This window comes from Pseudopodoces humilis, chromosome 4 (assembly GCF_049639895.1).
Source record: "Pseudopodoces humilis isolate 2021_Gansu_Grassland_sample_001 chromosome 4, ASM4963989v1, whole genome shotgun sequence".
In the NCBI taxonomy this organism is placed as follows: domain Eukaryota; kingdom Metazoa; phylum Chordata; class Aves; order Passeriformes; family Paridae; genus Pseudopodoces; species Pseudopodoces humilis.
Window position 1 is genome coordinate 30,509,751 of NC_142203.1, and position 19,113 is coordinate 30,528,863.

Genomic DNA, 19,113 nt, shown 5'->3' on the forward strand with positions numbered 1-19,113 from the left:
TTCCCAAAATGCTATTTCTAAGACTGTCGCTGGCCTGCAGTATCCCCATTGAGCAAAAGAGATGCAGCATCAAGAACAACATACTAAGTAACAGTCCTCTTTCTGACCTTTTCACCTGCATTTGCAAGGGTTTGAGGAGAAGTTTTGGCCTCCATTTTATCTTGTGTTGCTGTCTCCCTCCTTCCAGATGATGGCACTAAATTAGGTTTAGGTCTTTGCAAGCGCCTTCTATCTGCTGACTTTTCAGTTTTCCTTAAGATATAAAGAAAGGTGGTATACATTATTACCAAAGAGAAACTTAAAGTCTTATATGGTTCAAGATGTACTTCAAGAGCATCACACACTGCATGAGCCAAGACACTGCATGCAGCAAGACAATCAACAAAAAAAAAAAGTTCTGATATTAAAAGACATGCTACAAAGTTATGAAAAGAGCACCAAGTAAACCTTAACTTTGCTGGCTTTCAGTGGAATCTACCTCAAAATACTTGGAAGAAGTATTTCCTGCTGTTAAATAAACAGGAATATTTCTTCTCCTAGGGATTCACAATTCATGTCAGTGTGATTAATTTTACATAAAAACAATATAAATCTGCCCTATACACAATGTTTTGCATCTGCCTCTCTTATCCCCCCATCCCCTTTCAAAGCTATCTCAGTCATGGAAAATCAAACTTTTTTCAAATATGTTGTCCTACTGCCAACATCTACATCTTACTGAAGAATGGGGTACATATATCACTCTCTGTGTCCTTAACCATTGCGATGGCATGTCCTGGGATTCACACACTGACACAGCTCTACATCTTATCAACAACCTTCAGACTGGGAACTACTACCTTTTCTTATATTCTCATTAGAACAAGACAAATAAAGCTTTGACTGTCTTTATCATATAGAGTGAGCTGCCCTTCAAAAAGGGAAAGACAGAAGTATGAAAACCAACTTAGCATTAACTAATACCCCATGTCTAAATCACCTTTAAAAAACAGTATCATGAAATAAGTCGATCATGCAAAAATGGAAACCTTAGGCACAGCCTTCATTAAGTACCTTTTCTCAACGTAAGAAACAGTCACCAAAATTAACTTCATAAAGGAATACAGATAAGACAGACATTTTGGAGTATCTTGTATCTTAGAAGCTGTCCTGGAGTGACTTTATGATGCTGGTATCCCCCAATCACCTGGTTTATGTTACATATTAAGTTCTGCACCTTTAAGACTGGCTCTGAGAGCAAAAAGGGGGGAAGAAGAAGTGCACAGTGTGTGTTGAGGAAAAACATCACTCCCCCACATCCCACTCCTGGACTGTGGTGTCTGTAGCATGGACAGACAGCAGGAGAGAGCTTCTCTTTTATGGTTAGTTAGTTTTTGCTAGCTGAGGCAGAGGAGTTCCCTGGACTTTTTTTTTCCTTTTTTCTTGGATCTGTTCAAACCTGCTTTGGACTGAAAAACACCCAGACAAACCCTGGGAGCTCAGGCCTGTGACACTATCTGGCACCGGAGGGACTGATAAGAACCTGAGCGAGCCAAGCTACACCACATAAAAAGGATTTTTCTTCCTGGATGTGCCATCTCATTGAACAGCAAGAGGTTTTATTATTTAGTATTATTCAATTTCTGTTAAATAAACAGGTTTTTTCCACTTCTCTCCAAGGAAACTTTTTTTTTTTCCCGAACCAGCTGTGGGGAGGGGCCATTTGAATTTTGCTTTTCTGGGGAAACCCCATTTGGAGGTTCTCTCCCAAATTTGCCCTAAACTAGGACGGAAGCTTGCACCAAGTTCCAAGAGGAACAGTTTCCAAATAGGAAAGAAGAAATACAGCATACACATGATGGGTAAGCTAATAAGCTCTGATTGACAACTACAAATGTGAAGGAATTCAGTGAGGCCCTTACATTAAAAAAATAAAAATCAAATTTCACAGCCAAGCTTTACCCACAATATGTCAGAATTTCCTCATTCTCTTTCTCTTGCTGGTTGTAGAAAGACTAGGTTTTTTTTTTCAAAGTTTAGAAAAGTCTTTCCCCCTATTCCCATCTACCATCTAGATCTTAGCTAATGCACTGCTAAGCTATTATTACTCAATAATCAAAACTTCTACCTAAAAGCTTCACTGAATATGGAAAACAAGTTATCACAATCTCCTGACTGGTTCAACCTCCTGTGATCAATTGGAATTAAACTGAGCAGATACAGGTTAAGTTCAAGTGCCACCACAAAGTAAAATAATTCTACTTACATGATTTCAGACTGTGAATTACCTTCTGCTGCTTTTTGTAAGTGATGTGTATCTTCATTCTGAGGAAGAAATATTGTAGAAAAGAAACAATAAATTTAGATGGTCTTCTGCTGTAATGTAAAGAAAACAGAAACAAGAGTGCCACAGTGGTTTGAGAGTGGAAGGGTCTGCTAGAGGTGCTCTGGTCCAACCCCCTTGATCAAGTGTAGTGGGTTAACCTGGGCCAGATGCCAAGCACCCACCAAAGCTGCTCACTCACTCCTACCACAGCGGGACAGACAAGAGGAAATTTAACACAGGGTTCACGGCTGGAGATAAGGAGCAGGAGAGAGATGACTCACTAAATACCATCACAGGCGAAACAGGCTCAACTTAGAAATCCAAAATGAATGTATTACTAACAAATCAGAGCGGAGTAATGAGAAATAAACCCTTAAAAACACCCTCCCCCACCCCTCCCTCCTTCCAGCTCTACCTCCTACCCCAGTAGTGCAAGGAGTGGGGACTGTGGTCAGTTTATCACCCACGGCTGCTCCCACTGCTCAGGGAGAGGAGTTGTTCTCCTGCTGCACCCTGGCGTCCCTCCCACAGGAGACAGTTCTTCATGAGCTTCTCTGACGTAGCTCCATCCCGTGGGCACCAGCCCCCTCAAACTGCTGCAGTGAAGGTCACTCTTCCACGGGTGCAATCATCCAAGGACAGGCTGCTCCAGCCTGGGAGCAGGGCCCCTCTCTCCATGGGTCTCCCATGGGGTCACAGTCTCTTCCAGGCATCCACCTGCTCCAGCATGAGCTCCTCCACGGGCTGTGGGTGGATCTCTGCATCCCCCGTGGATCCCCAGGGGCTGCAGGGCACAGCTGCTTCACCATGGGCTGCACCAGAGGCTGCAGGGGAATCTCAGCTCCAGCACCTCCTGCCCCTCCTTCTCCACTGACCTTGGTATCTGCAGAGCTATTCTTCTCACATGTTTTCACTCTGCTCTCATTGCTATTACAACTGCTCAACCCCTTCTTGTTTTGATTTCTTCTTAAATCTGTTATCACAGAGGCATTACCATCAGTTCTAACTGGCCCAGCCTTGGCCAGTGGCATGTCCATCTTTGGAGCTACCACGGATTTGCTCTGTTGGGAAGAAGATTCCAGCAGCTTTTCACAGAAGCCACCCCCTAGACCCTTGCTACCAAAACCAGGCAATGCAAAACCAATACATCAAGGCACCTGAAGCTGATTGTCCCGTACTGTGTCCAGACAGCTTTTGAATCTTGCCAAGGATGGAGACTCCACAGTCTCTCTGGGCCACCTGTGCCAGTGCTTGATAACGCCAACAGTGAAACAGGATTTTCTGGTGCTCAGAAGGAACCTCCTGTCTTGCATTGTTTACCCATTGTCTCTTGTCCTGTCACTGGGCACCCCTGGAAAGAGCCTGGCTCTGTCCTGTTTGCACCCTCGCCTTGGATTTTTGTGGAACTGTTGAAGAGATCCTCCTGAGCCTTCTCTCCAGGCTGAACAGTTCCTGTGCTCCCTCAGGAGCTTCTGTCATAGCATGTTTCCCCTCTTTCACCATCTGGGTGACCCTTTGAGGGGCTGTTGCTATTGTGCCCAGGTCTCTCCTACCAGGGAGCCCAGAACTGGTCAATCCTCCAGGTGTGGCTTCATCAGTGCTGACCAAGGAGCAAGGATCACCTCCCTTGGCCTGCTGGTAATACTTCTCCTTCTGCAGCCAGGTCACCATTAGCTGTTTGTCCAGCCACAGCACCTTCATGGTTCATATTCGACTCGGAGACCACCAGGACAGCCAGGTTCTTTTCTGCAAAGCTGCTTTCCATCTGGGTGGCTTGCAGCATGTGTTGGTGCCTTGGGTTGCTCCTCCCCTGGTGCAGGACTTTGCATCTCCCCCTGCTGAACTTCCTGAGGTTCCCATTAGCTCATTTCTCCGACCTCTACAGGTCCCTCTGGAGGCCAGTGTAACCTTTGGGTGGTGTTTTAGCAATTCCTTCTAGATCTGGTTTATCTGTAGACTTGCTGAGGTTACACCCCACTCCATTATCTAGATCATTTGTGAAGCAGCAGAAACAACCCAATGCACATTCCACTCAAATCAGTTTCCAACACAGTGCCAGTAAGCATATGCCAGAAAAATCCTGCTCCAAGGCCTAGCTGTTCATATGGCAGTCCTCCACTTTTGAATAAACTGTTCAGCTATTTAAATGGTCTATGAGGTAAGTCAGACATGCACACACTTAGGTTAACGGACAGCCCATTAAGCCCAGGATAGTATTTCAATTTTGGTGATGTTCATAGGCCTGTTGATTGTTTTCTACCTGGTGGTGAAAACATCAAAAAAACAACCAAGAAAAGGCTTTGATTTACAAATCACTTTTAATGATCAGAGGCAAGACCTTGAGAAGAACTACATAAAAGCAAAATAGTACCTTTGATCCTGTAGTTTCTACAGATTGTGTTTCCTTGCTTCTAATATTTGAAACTGGTAACTCTGGAATCTGGCTTTCCTGTGATGTATCATCTCTGATATCTCTGGATCTCAATTTGGCAGGTTCTGCTTCTAGTATAACATCATTGCTATCTTTAAGGCTGAAATAAATAACAGCATACAGTAACATTAGTGGACTTGCAGAAAAAAAAGCTGTTTCTGCTTACAGAGGAAGCTGCAAAACAACACTATTTTGACACTAAATAACTACCCATGTTTCAGAGAAACTCCCGAAGTTTTAGTAAAATTTGCAGACTGAGCTTTCAAACAACTTTTATACTTTTGTACTGCAAATATAAGATGATGTTAAAATCTCATCTGATTATTCTAGACTGACTGCTTTTAAGAAAATAAACTTAAACATGAACAACTGTACGCCAATGTTTTTTTCCTCTGATCTTTTGTAACAATCTAGGTTGAGTCCAAAGGCAATTAACTGTTCCTTCATATAATTCCAATTAACTATTAAAGAAAATTGAAGTTTCTGGGAATCTATAAAATAACAAACAACTACAATACATCTAAATACAACAAATTAACATACAAAATTCTGAAGCAGCACTCACAGTATCATAATAATGTTTTAGATTTACCATTTTCATATATAACAAGTTTACTAAACAATCATTCACTTTCTTTTTGTAAAAGTATGCCCAAAACTGAACCCAAAAGCTTGCCTCTTAGCCAAATTCTGCATATATAAAATCGAAGTAACCTTTCTTTTCCACAAGAATAATTTTATTACAGATAAAAACTCCAAGCATATAGTAACTCAGTCTAGCAATGTTATCAAGCAGTGCTTCAAGAGAAATATTAGAAGATAGGATAAACAATGGTCTCCCAAAACACTCTTAAAAATGAAATAACTTTTGGATGTGACTTTGGTAATTATATACATTAATTTTATAAGGACAGCTCATTAGGGCAGAGAATATTTTGAGTATATAAATCATAAACGACTTACTAAACCCCAATGCAGTTCTTGGAAACCTACACATTCTGGGGCAGTTAAATGGTGGTAATCAGGAATAAATAGAACCAATATTAAAACTTCAAACTATTTTTTTGTTTTGCCTCAGCTTTCCATTATAAACATTACCTGCATAAATTGACAACACCTTCTCTCTCCATTTGGTTATTCACTTGTGAACAGGACTCTGATCTCTCTTCTTCTGTTGCAGCAGTCTCATTTTGTTTTCCTTCCATAGCACAATCCACTTCTTCTTCACATGTAGTATGACCATCACTGCTTGCATCATGTATCACTTTTTTCCCTAATCATTAATAAGAATTAAATCAGTTTGGACATTCTGAGAAACCTCTTAGAATTCCAGTATAATCAAATCTTAGCTGCAGTGAAGAAGAATTAATATAAGACTAAAAATCCTTGTAGAAAAATCTAGGAATTAAGATTTAAGAGAACTGTTCTCATCTAAAACAAAGAATGTTTAGATTTAGAATGAAAGCTGGTTTTAAAAGGCACTGTTCCACAAAATCCTACAAGACTGATCAGCAATATAACACAAAGACCAAATTCTGACTTTTAAGATTGCAATGAGTGTATATAAAATTTCTATTTGAACATTTCTATTTGAAAGTGAGCATTTTTGCCTCTTACTTTTATTAGAAGACTTCCCTTCTTCAGCAGTTTTTGAAGGAACAGGCATTTCCTCTGGAATATTCCCCACTTCCTGTTCAAGATCATCTTTTCTCTTCTTCTTTCTCTTTTTTTTTGCTAATGCTGGTTCTAATGCAACCTGCTCTTCTGCCTGTTCAGAAATGCCCAAAGATTCCTCATTTTCTTTCTCAGCTGTCACACCATCTACTTCTGTTTCTGCATCAGAAATTCCAGCTTCCTGAAGTTCATCTTGATCATTAGCAGCATCTGTGCTGGCAGCTTTTGCTATCAAGACAATATGTCCCTACATTAATAGACTGGTGGAGTACTAGGAGCCACAAACAGCAAAGGCATTTCTACTAAAAACATTCGTGTACTCATGTTTCACTGCCAATATGCTGAAGTGTATGAGCCCGATGGGGAACGTCAGTCAATGACATTAAGAAAAGCTTCAGCACTCATTAACTTCAGCATTTAATACAAATTATGTGGGACAACACTTCACCAGGGGAAAGTCAATACGGGATGTAAAGCCATTTTAGTAAATGTTACTCTGTGCCTGTGCTTTTTCGCAGTTTATACAGTCACATTTGGATGCAGGGAAAACAGACATTGCTATTCCTATACGGAATTTTTGTATGTATGCAGAAATTGGTGATGATGGTTACAGAATGTATGCCATACAAAAGCAATCTTTCATCAAGAAATGTATAACAGTTCATCATTCTAGCTTACATAAGAAAGCTGAAATATTATCTAGCTAATAATTAACAAATTATTTTCTCAGTTTAATAAATTTCTAAAATTTTTCTCCCCCCTTTATTAAGGACATTTTGTCTTGATCCTGTATTTAATCACAAAGAACCTTTCCTTTCCTTTTTAGTTGTCTTAATTGAACTTGTTTCCTTGTAATTAAGAAGTCCAAAATGCAAGAGAAGTAGATAAGCGTAGTCACATAGCTTTACGCATGACATACCTTTAATCTATCACTGAAGTGCAGAAACAGGGTTTCTCTACATGGTTTTAGGTCCTAATACATGGGATATTTTACTTAATCAAATCCAAAACCAAGGCTATAGAAAAGCAGCAACTATTTCAATTTTAAGAGATGTTGCTTCCTAGCTAGCATCCCCTTCAAAAAGATGTTCACTTGTTTGTTTCACAATACCACTTACAAAAGGATGGGTCCTTGTGGAACAAACAAGTGAACACCACAGGATAGGCAAGAAATGTATAAAATAGTGTTAGTATAACTGTTTTTATTTAAAGTACTTCTTTCAAAGGTCCTTTCTCAGGTACTGAGGTAGTAAGGCAGTGGTGATTAACAGTAATTAAACGTAATCTTCATTTTGAAGAGATCAGAAAGATAAAACAACTTTTACATGATTCCCTGAAAAGAATCATATGCCTCAGACTCAGGAAGTTAAACTACTATTAAAGGTGAAACAGAACCCTTAAAAGAAGGGGATTTTAAATGCAAGAAAACTTTCAACACAGGAGAGTTTGCCAAAAATACAATTTTGGCCCAAAAATTCTACAACTGAATTCATTAGCAGCACATGGAGATACTTACCAACTGGTAAGTTAGAATATCAGCGCTTCAGATTGTGGAAGAGCAGCTTTTTCACCATGGTATCATGTTTCTGCTCTGTTACTAATTATTACCATCCTGTACATCAGTAAACTATACCTGAAAAAGTTATACTATGAAGCTAAGATTTTCTAGTCCTGTCTACAACAGGGAAGGAAAATGTGATGCCCTATGTGATTTTTCCTCTGCTAGCAACACATTACTGACCACTGCTCTGTAATGCCATCTCAAATACTCTTTCAAAGTACCTTTTGACTTCTTCTGTGGCCTTGGAGACGTTTTTTCTTTTGGCCTCTGGCTTTTAACAGTCTTTTGCTTCCTCTTTTCCTCATCTGCTAAGACCTTCTCAAGCAGCTGGGCAAAGAATTCAAAATCAAAGGGTCGCTTTTCTTCTATCAGATTAAAGCAAAGAAATAAAACATATTTCAAAGCTGATTATTTTTTCAAGTTTCATCTTTGTAAAATAATCAGTAATACATGATACAATATTAAAGAACAAAGGTTAAACAGAGAGTTCTTGAAATCATTTTCTGTATCACTTGAGCAGGGGCTGAAGTTGACATAAAGGTGACTGGATTATGGTAGTTTGTTTTTAAAAAGCACATTATAAAACTAAGTAGCTGAGAAAACTTAAGAACTGACAAATACATAAACTGTACCACAGTACCAAATAATGTATTAATATGCTGCTGTAGGACATACCCCATTCAACTAAAAAAAAAGTCTTTAAGGAGTCTCAAAGCAGTTTATAATAAATAATTGTGCAAGAAATTCCCATTAATAAGAAGAATTATCTTCAACTGAATATACAGAAAAAAGTTGATATTAATCTAATTTAACAGATATCTAGAAAAGATAGAAAACAAATCTAAAGATAATTATTGTGAACTATACTTGTTATGAAAACTTCAGATTCCACAGTTTCTGGATTCATCTATGAGCAAAAACTTTCTTCTAAGTAATTCAAACAAGACAAAGTCCAGAAATTACCATGAAAATAGATGGCTGCCATTTAATGACTCATTGTAGGGTAGGGAATAATTACTTACTGAAAGCTTTGTCTATTCTCCAAGCATTAGCCTTTTCCTCACGTTTGAACTTGTTCTAAAATCAAATGCACAGTTGTGTTTATCATTAAGCAAGAAATGCAATAATATGTTGACAAAATGGCAGCTCAAGCTAAGCCTTCAGTGCAACAAAACAACTAAACTTGTTGAAATTCACATGCATAGCCACAGAACACAAGTTTGTGATTAATTTTTAAATATAAAATCCGTTACAATAGCTATCACCAGCTTCACTTTTTTATTATTTTCTACACCTTTTCCTGACTTTTAATCTGAGCAAGACTTGAAATATCAAAGACTTTCCCAGCCGTGTACAACAAAAGCAGTAACACAGAAGCTCCTCACCAAACAGCCATTTAGGTGCATCAGCATTCTTTAACTAAAAACAAAGTGTGTTTAAGTATGCTACATTTACTAGATGCATTCACTGAAATTCAACCAGCATTTTAATGTTTCAGACAACCTCTTGAAAGGTACTTCAGAAGGTATCAGAAAACAAGTACTACTGTGAAGAAAACTCGCACCAAAATTATCAACTCTCATTGAGGAAGCACAGGAATGCAAGTAAGAAAAAGAAAAGTAAAATCAGATGTTTAATGGCTTTATTGAGTGCTTTAATTTTTTACCTTAATTTCTGCTCTGGCCCTGTGAGGAAACAGCCGCCCAATCAAGGAGAAGTCAGTTCCTACCATACTGATAGCTAAAAAGAACATGTCTGTTTCTAGAAGGAAAAAAAAAAAGAAAAAATTATACACACTTAAATATTTACTAAACCAACCTTCTTGCTATCAGAAGTAAAAATACCTTGCAAACTCAATGTTGTAAGATCAGCAACTTTGAGGATATCTACTATAGCTGCAAGTCCAGGTGAGTATATATGGAGTATACCTGTTATTTTACCTAAGTCCCTCTAAAAACATTTGCTGAATGAACTATCAACAGAAAGAATCATTTAATCTATTAGAAAACTGCAGAATGTGAAGTGTGCTTTCTAAAGCTAGTAAATCAAAACTAACCAATTCCAAATTACCATGTCCATTTTATTATGAACACAAACACAAACAAAAGAAAAGCATCATGTAAATCTACAGTCTCCATTATTAACAGGAAGGGAGTGAATTCCAAAGAGAGCACAGTGAGTTCTGAAGCTCTTTTTTCCATCTAAAGCTATAAAAGGTAATTTTCAATTGTAAAAAGTCTTGCACAGTAAGCCTAGAGATAACAGTCAATTCGCAACAAGAGTAATGAAGAACCCAACCCACCCACACATAAGAACACAGCTGTCCACACAGAGATACCTTATACAATCTATTCCTTCCCATGCTGGAAGAATACTAGTACTAGTTAAGTACCACGTAAATCATAATCCAAAATTATGCTCTTGGTAAAGCAGACTAGCATTTCCTCAGCATCTAAACATCCCTGGCAGAGAAAAAGCACAGGTAGCCTGCATATTAAAAGGCACTAGATTCTTTAAAAATGTTTGTTTTCACAGTAAATACAACAGCTCTGCCTGTTTCAAGAATGGAGGATTGAGATGATACGAGATGACATGTAAGCAGATCCGTTTAGTCCACTGGGGATAAAAAGTGTCAAGAATAAAGCACAGGTGAAAACTAGGACTTCTCTGCAGACTCAAAAACTTGAAACCAAAAATATACTCACCTTTATTTGACCATGGTTTTGTGTAAAAACTTTTCCTGAAGCTAGAATATGTAGTTGTAGAGCCACGCTCAAAGATAGGATCATTTTCTTCTACAACACATGGACCTTTTGTTCTTAGAACTTCTACAGTTAAGCTGGGAAAGAAAACACACAAGATGACTCACCTCAAAATATTGCTAAAAAAAACATAGTAGACATTTATAATAGACAGCTTTTCAAATTTTTTTCCCACAAGTGAGCATTTCTACTGCGTAATTAATTTTAATAATTACACTAACATGTACTTTAATGGGAGAATGCAGCAAGAAAACACTACCCTATTCACCCTCTGTGAGTAAATTTGCTTTTTCTGTTTTATAAGATATAATACAGACAGACATAATTAAGTAGCTTAAAAAAAATAAACAACGTTTTAACATTTGAGAAACCTATCTTGTAAAACCATATATCTCAATCATATATCTCAATATCCTTCTACAGTACTTTCAAATTCTTCTACCAAGCCCTTTTTATCCTTAAACCTTGGCCTAAATCTCCTATCAATACCTTTGGGGAACTCAGAAATTTGATCATCTACTTTTTAAATGTCATATTCTAAGCAAAGTTACTGAAAACACTGACAGAAGAATAAAGCAGCAACAGGCAAGATGCAAAGCCGGAGCAAATTATACTGATAATCAAATAACAGTAAGCATGTTAACTCAGAGAAGGAAAAACAGAAGACATCTGAAAGTTTGACAAATCTTCAGTATTCATTCACAGTACCAAAATGATCTTCCTCTCTAACTCCTTCCCCAAAAACATTTCTCATAAAGTATGCCAATACAGAGATGCAGATTACTGCTGCTTGTATTTTTGCCACATCCTTGCACTGTTTCCTAGGTCAGCATATCTCAACCCTCAAAACATAAATATACTCATACTCGTCCCAGTCCAAAATGGTCTGCTATTTACAAACTGAGCTGCAATGCAGAACTGTCCATGAGTCAGACACAGAATATGTCACCTTTCTTCATCCAGAATGATTGAGCCATCTTCTGCCACTTTCACACGAGGAACAAGAAGTGGGCCATCCTGATCCTCTTCCCCATTCTCTTCTTCCTCCTCCTCTTCTTCATGATCAGGAGTACTTTTCTCTCCCTGTCTACAATTTTTAAGATAGCAAACAAAAATACTGTTATGTGTTTTGAATTGCTTCTCAGTATGTCAGACTTTAAACAATTTGATGAACTACCCAGCAACGCAACACACCAAGAAATCAGTCAATATGTGAACTCTGAAGCCTGCATTTCATTCTACTGTAGAATGGAAATACACAAAACTTAACATTGAAAGCAGAACATTTTTTAACCACCCTACTTGCCCAAATTACACTTTTTATAAATTAGGCTGTGATATAGAAACAGTAAAAATATATACCTACATTGTTAGCATTATCAGTTGTAGATAACACTTAGTATTATCACAGAAATGCAGGTATTTTTACACCTGAAAACTTTTTGACTATACTTTGCCATCAAGACTTACTCTTTCATTTGACTCAGTGTAGAACTTTTTTCTGTTCTCTTCTCTTCTACCAATGAAGACCTAGAATGTCATAAAAAGCTAGAGATGATTGTTTGTACAGACACATTTCTGCTTTTCTCCATGCAACTGGCTTTTAGTGGACAATGGACAAAAAAAAAAGCTTTTTCCTTTTTTAAATTCTTTGTATCACCTCTAGATTGAGCTACACAACCACCACTGCTTAGTAAATTTTGCCCTTTTTTTGTACAAGCAAGGACAAAAAAAGATATTCTAAGCAGAAATCCATTGTAATGATAGAGGAAATCTGAGACTATCTTTACCTCCTTAGGGACTATTCAGTGTAAAAGAAAAAATAAGGGAAGTGATAAATAAAACACACAAGCACACAAACATTAACAAGCACATGATAACAGACAATACCAGAAAACTCATTTAATACTGAACTTCTATTCATGTGACCGCTTTTGGTAGTTGCAGGATAAAGGTCCTGCTCTGCTCTGTCTGTAGCAGTCTGTGCAGCCAGCTGTATTAGTGTTCCCTGTATGCACCTCAGCCTTCCTACTGGTGAAACATGTCAGTGGAGCAGCAGCAGCTACATTCATCCACATGGAATGAAAAGACCTCAAGAGTCTTACAGTGCATTTTGCACTTCAGCACCTAGAAGGAGAAATGCTTAGCTTCCTCAGTTCACTGGATCTGGTGGGCAATTATAACAACCCTAACAGCCACAAGTAAAAATTTCATAGGAGGCAGTTGGAAAAAAAAATAAATTCTGCTATTATGTATTTCTGCAGAGCTAAATCAACACTACAGACAGATCCATGTTTGTGTATTTCAGCAAGTACACTAAGCTCCATTGTTACTTCTGTACTAGAATTAAGCTAGTTTCATTTCAGACATGAAAACTAGAAGCTAGTCTAGAAGCTTTTGTTGTCATTGCAGCAATACTGTATCTGTGCTAATACTCCATATTTAAGTATTATAGAGGTTGAAAAGTAATTTAACCTAAGGAGAGAGGAAAAAAAGTCATACTTACTTCATAGGATTGTTTTCTGGCAGATAGTATATTAAGTCTCTCATGGTCATTTTAGAACGATCTGGTGGAGAACGTCCTTCGATTACTGGAGGCCTATGTTTCAACTTCTTCTGTATAAACAAAAATGAAACAAAAGAAAACAACAAACATTTAGATTAATCCTAGAAGTATTTTGTACTTCACAAATTATTATTACTTTTGTTTAATTTTGTTGTTGATACATGCACACACATACCACCCCCAAGAACCAAAGCAAGATTATCTTAAAAATGTCCCTTTCTCAGAGAGGGCATGACAGACCCTTTAGCAACTTACCCTTTCAGAGACATTCAATACCTGGCACAGATATGTTAAAAGTTATTCAAAATTACAGAACTCTGACAATGATCAACTTTAAAAAATATGAGACACCCCAAATCCTAGCTCCTTGCAGCACACTTCCCTGCTGTATTAATAAACTGTGAAACTTTGGAAATTGGAATGTTGACTATAAAATAAAACCAGGTGTCATGTAAAAAAGACTTGTGGTCTAATCAAATAAAGAGATAGGCAATTCCCTGTAAGATCTGTATTATTAGGGAACAAAGTGCTGCTACAGCTTATAAACAAAATGAACACATAGAGAGTTATGAGGTATGACAGACTACTAGCAGTAAGCAGCTGACAATCATCAAAAAACTTTACAGCAATAAGATGACATCCACAGGATGAATCACATGTCTTGTCCTTCACCTGTAAGCACTGCTCAACACAGAGGTCTTACCATTCGCTCTTTCTTCAGCTCTTCTTTAAGCATTTCTCTTAATTTCCGAGCTTTGAGGATCCTTTCATGGTCAGAACACACTCGTCTGACTTTCTCGGGGGAAGGTTTCACAGGTTGCTTCTCCTCCTGTGTTCGTGATCTTTCCTGTGTTGGTCTCTCCTTGAGAGGAGAAGGTACATTCTTCTGAAAGCCATCATCATTTTTTGGAGCAGCTACACCAACAGCTTGTTCTTTGTTCACAGATTTTTTTAGCGGTGAAAACTGTGGCACTTGTGGCACAGGTGTTTTCTTCTCAGGAAGCATGGGAGACTTTACAGAGCTTTCAACATTACTCTTTTCTGATGGGGAGGGATCTTTCTGAAGTGAAGTACTGCCATCAGAAGCCTGTGATGTTCGCCTCTGCGGTTTTGGTGCAGAACGTTGAGCAGACAATGGTCCAGCTCTGGGTTTGACAAGATTTGGCATGGTGGATATACGTTTTCTTCTCTGTGTAAGCATCTCTGCAGGTTTACTAGCTTCCCCAGTGGCACTGGTATTATCCGCCTTGCCATCACTGGAAAATTTAAGAGAGTATTCTGAAGTTCCTTGCAATTATACATTTGTTAGTCTTACGTTCAAGATGCGTTTATGGGCCGATCAGTATAAACACTAGGCTACAGGAAAGCTGTTATACACAAGAAGCCATGCAAGGACCTGCCTGTAGCTGGTACTTCATCATAAAATAATCAGCTCTAAGAACTGGCATATTATTCTCTAAGACTAATCACTGATCAACAAGTTTGCAACAGCACCACATTCCCACACCCTACCTCTTTTTTTGGAAGGCTCTCTCCTTTCAGCTGAAAATGCCAGCACCATAAAGCTTTATAAAAAAATTACCCATGTAACATAGGCAACATATTAAAAACACTTTAACAAAGCAGTATGTAACAGTGGTTTGATGACTTTTATTGCAATAAAAATGAACGTTCCTCTTACACATTTGCAAGTAGATGATACGTGACTTCCAGATGAAACTGTGACTGCCAGAAAAACTTCAGCAGTCAAACTGCTGCTCACACTTAACACATCAATAACTCCTAGCTTCTCTGGAAAACTTTGTATGTAAGTACTTTTTCTATCACTTATGCAGAAATAATTTTCAAAGTGCAAGTAAAATTGCCAACCATTATGATCATCACAAATCTGCTGATTCCACCAGTGTTCAGCTTCATGACTGTTGCTCATAATAAGACTGCAGTATAATTATAACTGAGTCATAAAGAGAGGGTTTTTTAATTTTATGTTGGAACTATGCCTTGTTTCCTTATGTAAGGACAACCACACCCATGGTTCACTTACACATTTTTAAAAATGCTCAGAAGTAAATGCTTTCCAAGAAATATAAAAAAAGTATAAACACACATTGAAACTTTCCAAAGTTCTCTCCAGCTGCTGTCTTTTATTCAGGCAAATGCTGCAGATGATGTGTTTGCATTTAGCAGCCTCTGTTAAATGGCTGAATCAATTAGTCCCACATTGAGAGTTCATACACATTTTTAGTACAGAACACCCTTGGATAAAGAGTTTAGAGGGTTTCTTACATGGTGCCTATTTATGTGTTTTGAATGAGATCCTTGAGAGTTCCACTCAACACCTACTGTTTGTACAGCAGGAGACAATGAAAAGTAATTCTTCATTCACCTTCTCCATACCACGTGTATTTTGTGGAGCTTTTAATCAGAGTACAGCACCAGACTTCTGGACAGTTAAATACAATTTAACAGAAAGTGTATTAAAAAATTAGAATTCTCTTCCACTTACAAAATTTTCACTTCCCTGATAATTAACAAAACTTACCCATTATACAGAAAACAAAACAATGTAAATTGACTGATGCTTCAGACACACATTTGAGCAGCTGTGAGTGAAGAAATCAGTACCTGCCCCTCCACTACCCCTCATGAAGAAGTTGTAGACTGCAACGAGGTCTCCCCTCAGTCTCCTCCAGCCTGAACAGACCAAGTGACCTCAGCCACTCCTCCTATTTCTTCCCAAGGCCTTTCACCATCTTCATGATCCCCTCTTTGGACATCCTCTAATTGCTCTAAATCCTTCTTATATTGTGGCACCCAACACTGCCCCCAGCACTCAAGGTGAGGCTGCCCCAGTGCAGAGCAGAGCAGGACAATCCCTCCCTTGCCCGGCTGTGATGCTGTGCCTGATGCACCCCAGGACACAGGTGGCACTCCTGGCTGCCAGGGCACTGCTGAACCATGTTCAACTTGCCACTGACCAGGACCCCAGTCTCTTGTTCCCCAGTCTGTCCCATACAACCAGGGTTGCTCCACACCAGGTGCAGAATCTGGCACTTTCCCTTTTTGAACTTCATATGCCTGGTGTATGCCCAGCCCTCCAATTTGTTGAGGTCTCTCTGCAGGGCTTCCCTGTCCCCAGGGGAGTCAACAGGTCTGCCCATTTTGTATATCTGTAAACTTAATATTCTTTTGAATCCTGTGTCCAGGTCATTTATGAAGGTGTTGAAGAGCACAGGGCTGAGGATGGAGCTCTGTGGAACGCCAACAGTGACAAGTCACCGGTTTTATGTCACCCCATTCACTGTAACCCTTTGTGCCTGACCCATGAGCTACTTGCTCACTCATCACACAGTGTTCATTTTTGTCCAGAAGGAAGGATACTATGAGAACCAGTCTCACAAGTTTTACTGAAATCCAGAAAATTACATGAACTGGCTTCCCTTGTTTAGCTAGGTGGGCTGTCATTTAACCCTGTCAGGTTATATGGAAAAGGCCTATTTTTAGGCCATGAGAATAGATCAGAGTGCCTTTCAGAGTTGCACTGGTATCTAATTTTGAAACTTAATATTATATTACACTGATGTACCTGTTAAATTACAAACACGAAAGTCTTTAACAAATCTGCTGAAACAGCAACAGTAGCATCTAAGTGAAAAATAATAAATGTTTTTTCATTTTAAAAAAAATCAATACAGCAAAAGATCCAGTAAGGTGATCCCTGTAACATAAAAATTTTATAAATACAACTTCAAAGAATGACATCCTTGAAGCACAATGCAAAACAAGTAAAGATGGTAAGATACAAGTTGAATAAAAAGCAGCATGGTTTCCTAAAGACATGCCATGCCAACTAGTCTGATACCTGAATTTCCACTGAAACAGAAGACTCTAGCATTGTTTCATCATACTGTCATAAGGGACAAGCTTCAACTAAAAGAACAGAGGTATTTATGAAAGACTCAAACCCAACTTTACAAAAGAAGTGTGAATGCCATTCTGAAGAATGATTATCAGACTGAGGAAATGTCCTGAAACACTGATCTATGCTGCCTTTGGTGGGGACAGAGTTAACTCCCTTCACAGTAGCTCATGCGGTGCTGTTTCAGATTTGCAACACAACAGTGCTGACAGCACACCCATGTTTTCAATTAATGCTGAGCAATGATTATGCAGCACCAAGGTCTTGTCTCACACTGCCCCATGGCTGACCACACTGGCAATGGCCAATAAGCTGGGAGGAGACACAGCCAGGACAGCTGATCTTAAATGACTGCAGGGATATCCCACCCCATGTGGCACCATGCTCCTCAGTAAAAGCTGGGGGATGAAGAAAGAAAGGACAATTGAAACTGCAGCATTTGTCTTCACAACTGTTATGAGTGATGGATCCCTTCTTTCCTGTTTCAGCAGAACAGCTGTGGGTAGTGGTGAATGAATTCCCAATTCTGCTTTGCTTATGTGCACAGCTATTTCTTTATTTATTGAACTGTCTTTATCATGACTCACTTTTTCTTGCGCTTCTGCCATTTTGATTTTCTACCCATCCCACAAAGGCTAGGAGGGGGAGGAGTGTGGGGAAGCAACCAATAAACTGTGTAGGATTTAGCAACCAGCCAGGCTTAACCCAAAACAGGGAGCTCCTCAGGGAGGACCAGCCCTAAAGCAAAGTTTACCATGTGCTTCCATCACAAAAAAAAACACTTTAAAACAAAAACAAGCAAAAAGTCCTGCAAAAAGACAGGAAGTCCTCCTTTACCAATGCATGAAGAAATGAATGCAAAAGAGAAAATGCTGTAGGAATGCAATATCAAGCTCATCTGGTTAAAGAGCACAAAGAATTGCTGCACACAGCAAACCAGGGCTCCTGGCTGCTGTGGAGCCAGAAAAAACGAGTGTCAGGCCACACTGGGCCACGCCTTTGCAGTCTTAACTTAGAGAATCACAGAATCAATTAGGTTGGAAAACACCTCGAGATCCTCGAGTCCAACCTATGACCCAACACCACCCTGTCAACCACACCATAACACTAAATGCTATGTCCAGTCTTCCCCTAAACACCTCCAAGGACGGTGACTCCACCACCTCCCTAGGCAGCCTATTCCAATATTATTCCAAGCTTCACGGCAGTGAAGAAATGCGGGTTCAGCTCAGGCTGCGAACGCGTCGAACACCCAGAAGTCCTGTCTGACAACCCCGAACATGCAGGCACCGAGAACCGATATCACACGTCTTTGAGGAGGTCTCCAGGACGAGCCAGCCCCCAGCCACAGCACTGATAACCAGACGCTGACAGGCCACGACGACCAGAGCTACAGAGCCAGAGCTACGTCCCGGGATCCGCCGGGTCTCGCCCTGCACAGGCCCGTCCCGCTCCCGGGGATCCGCGGCCCAGTGTCGCCGGCTGCACGACACTGCCCTGCCAGGGCGAGCTCGATGGGACTCACCTGTCTGCACGCCGCGCGTCCGCCGATCCCGCCGCGGTCCCTGCTCCGTCCGCCGCCGGGGTGTCCGAACCTGGGGGTTCCGGCGGCTCCGGGTCCACCCCGCCAGTGCCGGTGGGGGGGGGCCCGCCCGGGGGCCGCACATTGGGCCGCACGGTAAGACGGGCCCGCCGAAACATGGCGGTGGCGCCGGGAGAGGCGCGCGCCCGCGCGCTCGCCCGCGAGCTTGGCGGCGTCAGCAGCGCGCGGCGGCAGCGGCCCGGTGATGCCGCGAGCCCGGCCGGCTCACGGCGTGCCGCCCCGGCGGCGCGCCCCGCGACGTCATCAGCGTGCGCCTACCGGGAGGGGAGGGGCACGAGGGGGAGCCCGTACG

At 40.1% G+C, this 19,113-nt stretch overlaps 1 protein-coding gene across 4 annotated transcripts in view; it reads right to left on the reverse strand.

Moving 5' to 3' along the window:
* Window positions 1–18,919, reverse strand: part of BDP1 (BDP1 general transcription factor IIIB subunit) — a 53,734-nt gene extending 34,815 nt beyond the window's left edge. For 3 of the 4 annotated variants that reach the window (XM_088054278.1, XM_014258720.2, XM_088054277.1), the window contains exons 1-14: window positions 18,744–18,919; window positions 14,003–14,555; window positions 13,240–13,349; window positions 12,204–12,263; window positions 11,683–11,820; window positions 10,677–10,810; window positions 9,638–9,732; window positions 8,994–9,048; window positions 8,193–8,336; window positions 6,354–6,638; window positions 5,835–6,009; window positions 4,677–4,836; window positions 2,246–2,304; window positions 108–252 (exon numbers count right to left, since the gene is read on the reverse strand). In XM_088054278.1, coding sequence (XP_087910404.1) covers window positions 108–252; window positions 2,246–2,304; window positions 4,677–4,836; window positions 5,835–6,009; window positions 6,354–6,638; window positions 8,193–8,336; window positions 8,994–9,048; window positions 9,638–9,732; window positions 10,677–10,810; window positions 11,683–11,820; window positions 12,204–12,263; window positions 13,240–13,349; window positions 14,003–14,555; window positions 18,744–18,919 — 2,289 coding nt within the window. The remainder of the gene's footprint in view (window positions 1–107; window positions 253–2,245; window positions 2,305–4,676; window positions 4,837–5,834; window positions 6,010–6,353; window positions 6,639–8,192; window positions 8,337–8,993; window positions 9,049–9,637; window positions 9,733–10,676; window positions 10,811–11,682; window positions 11,821–12,203; window positions 12,264–13,239; window positions 13,350–14,002; window positions 14,556–18,743) is intronic. The other variant, XM_088054279.1, reaches the window with a different exon arrangement.
* Between the last annotated feature and the right edge of the window lie 194 nt (window positions 18,920–19,113).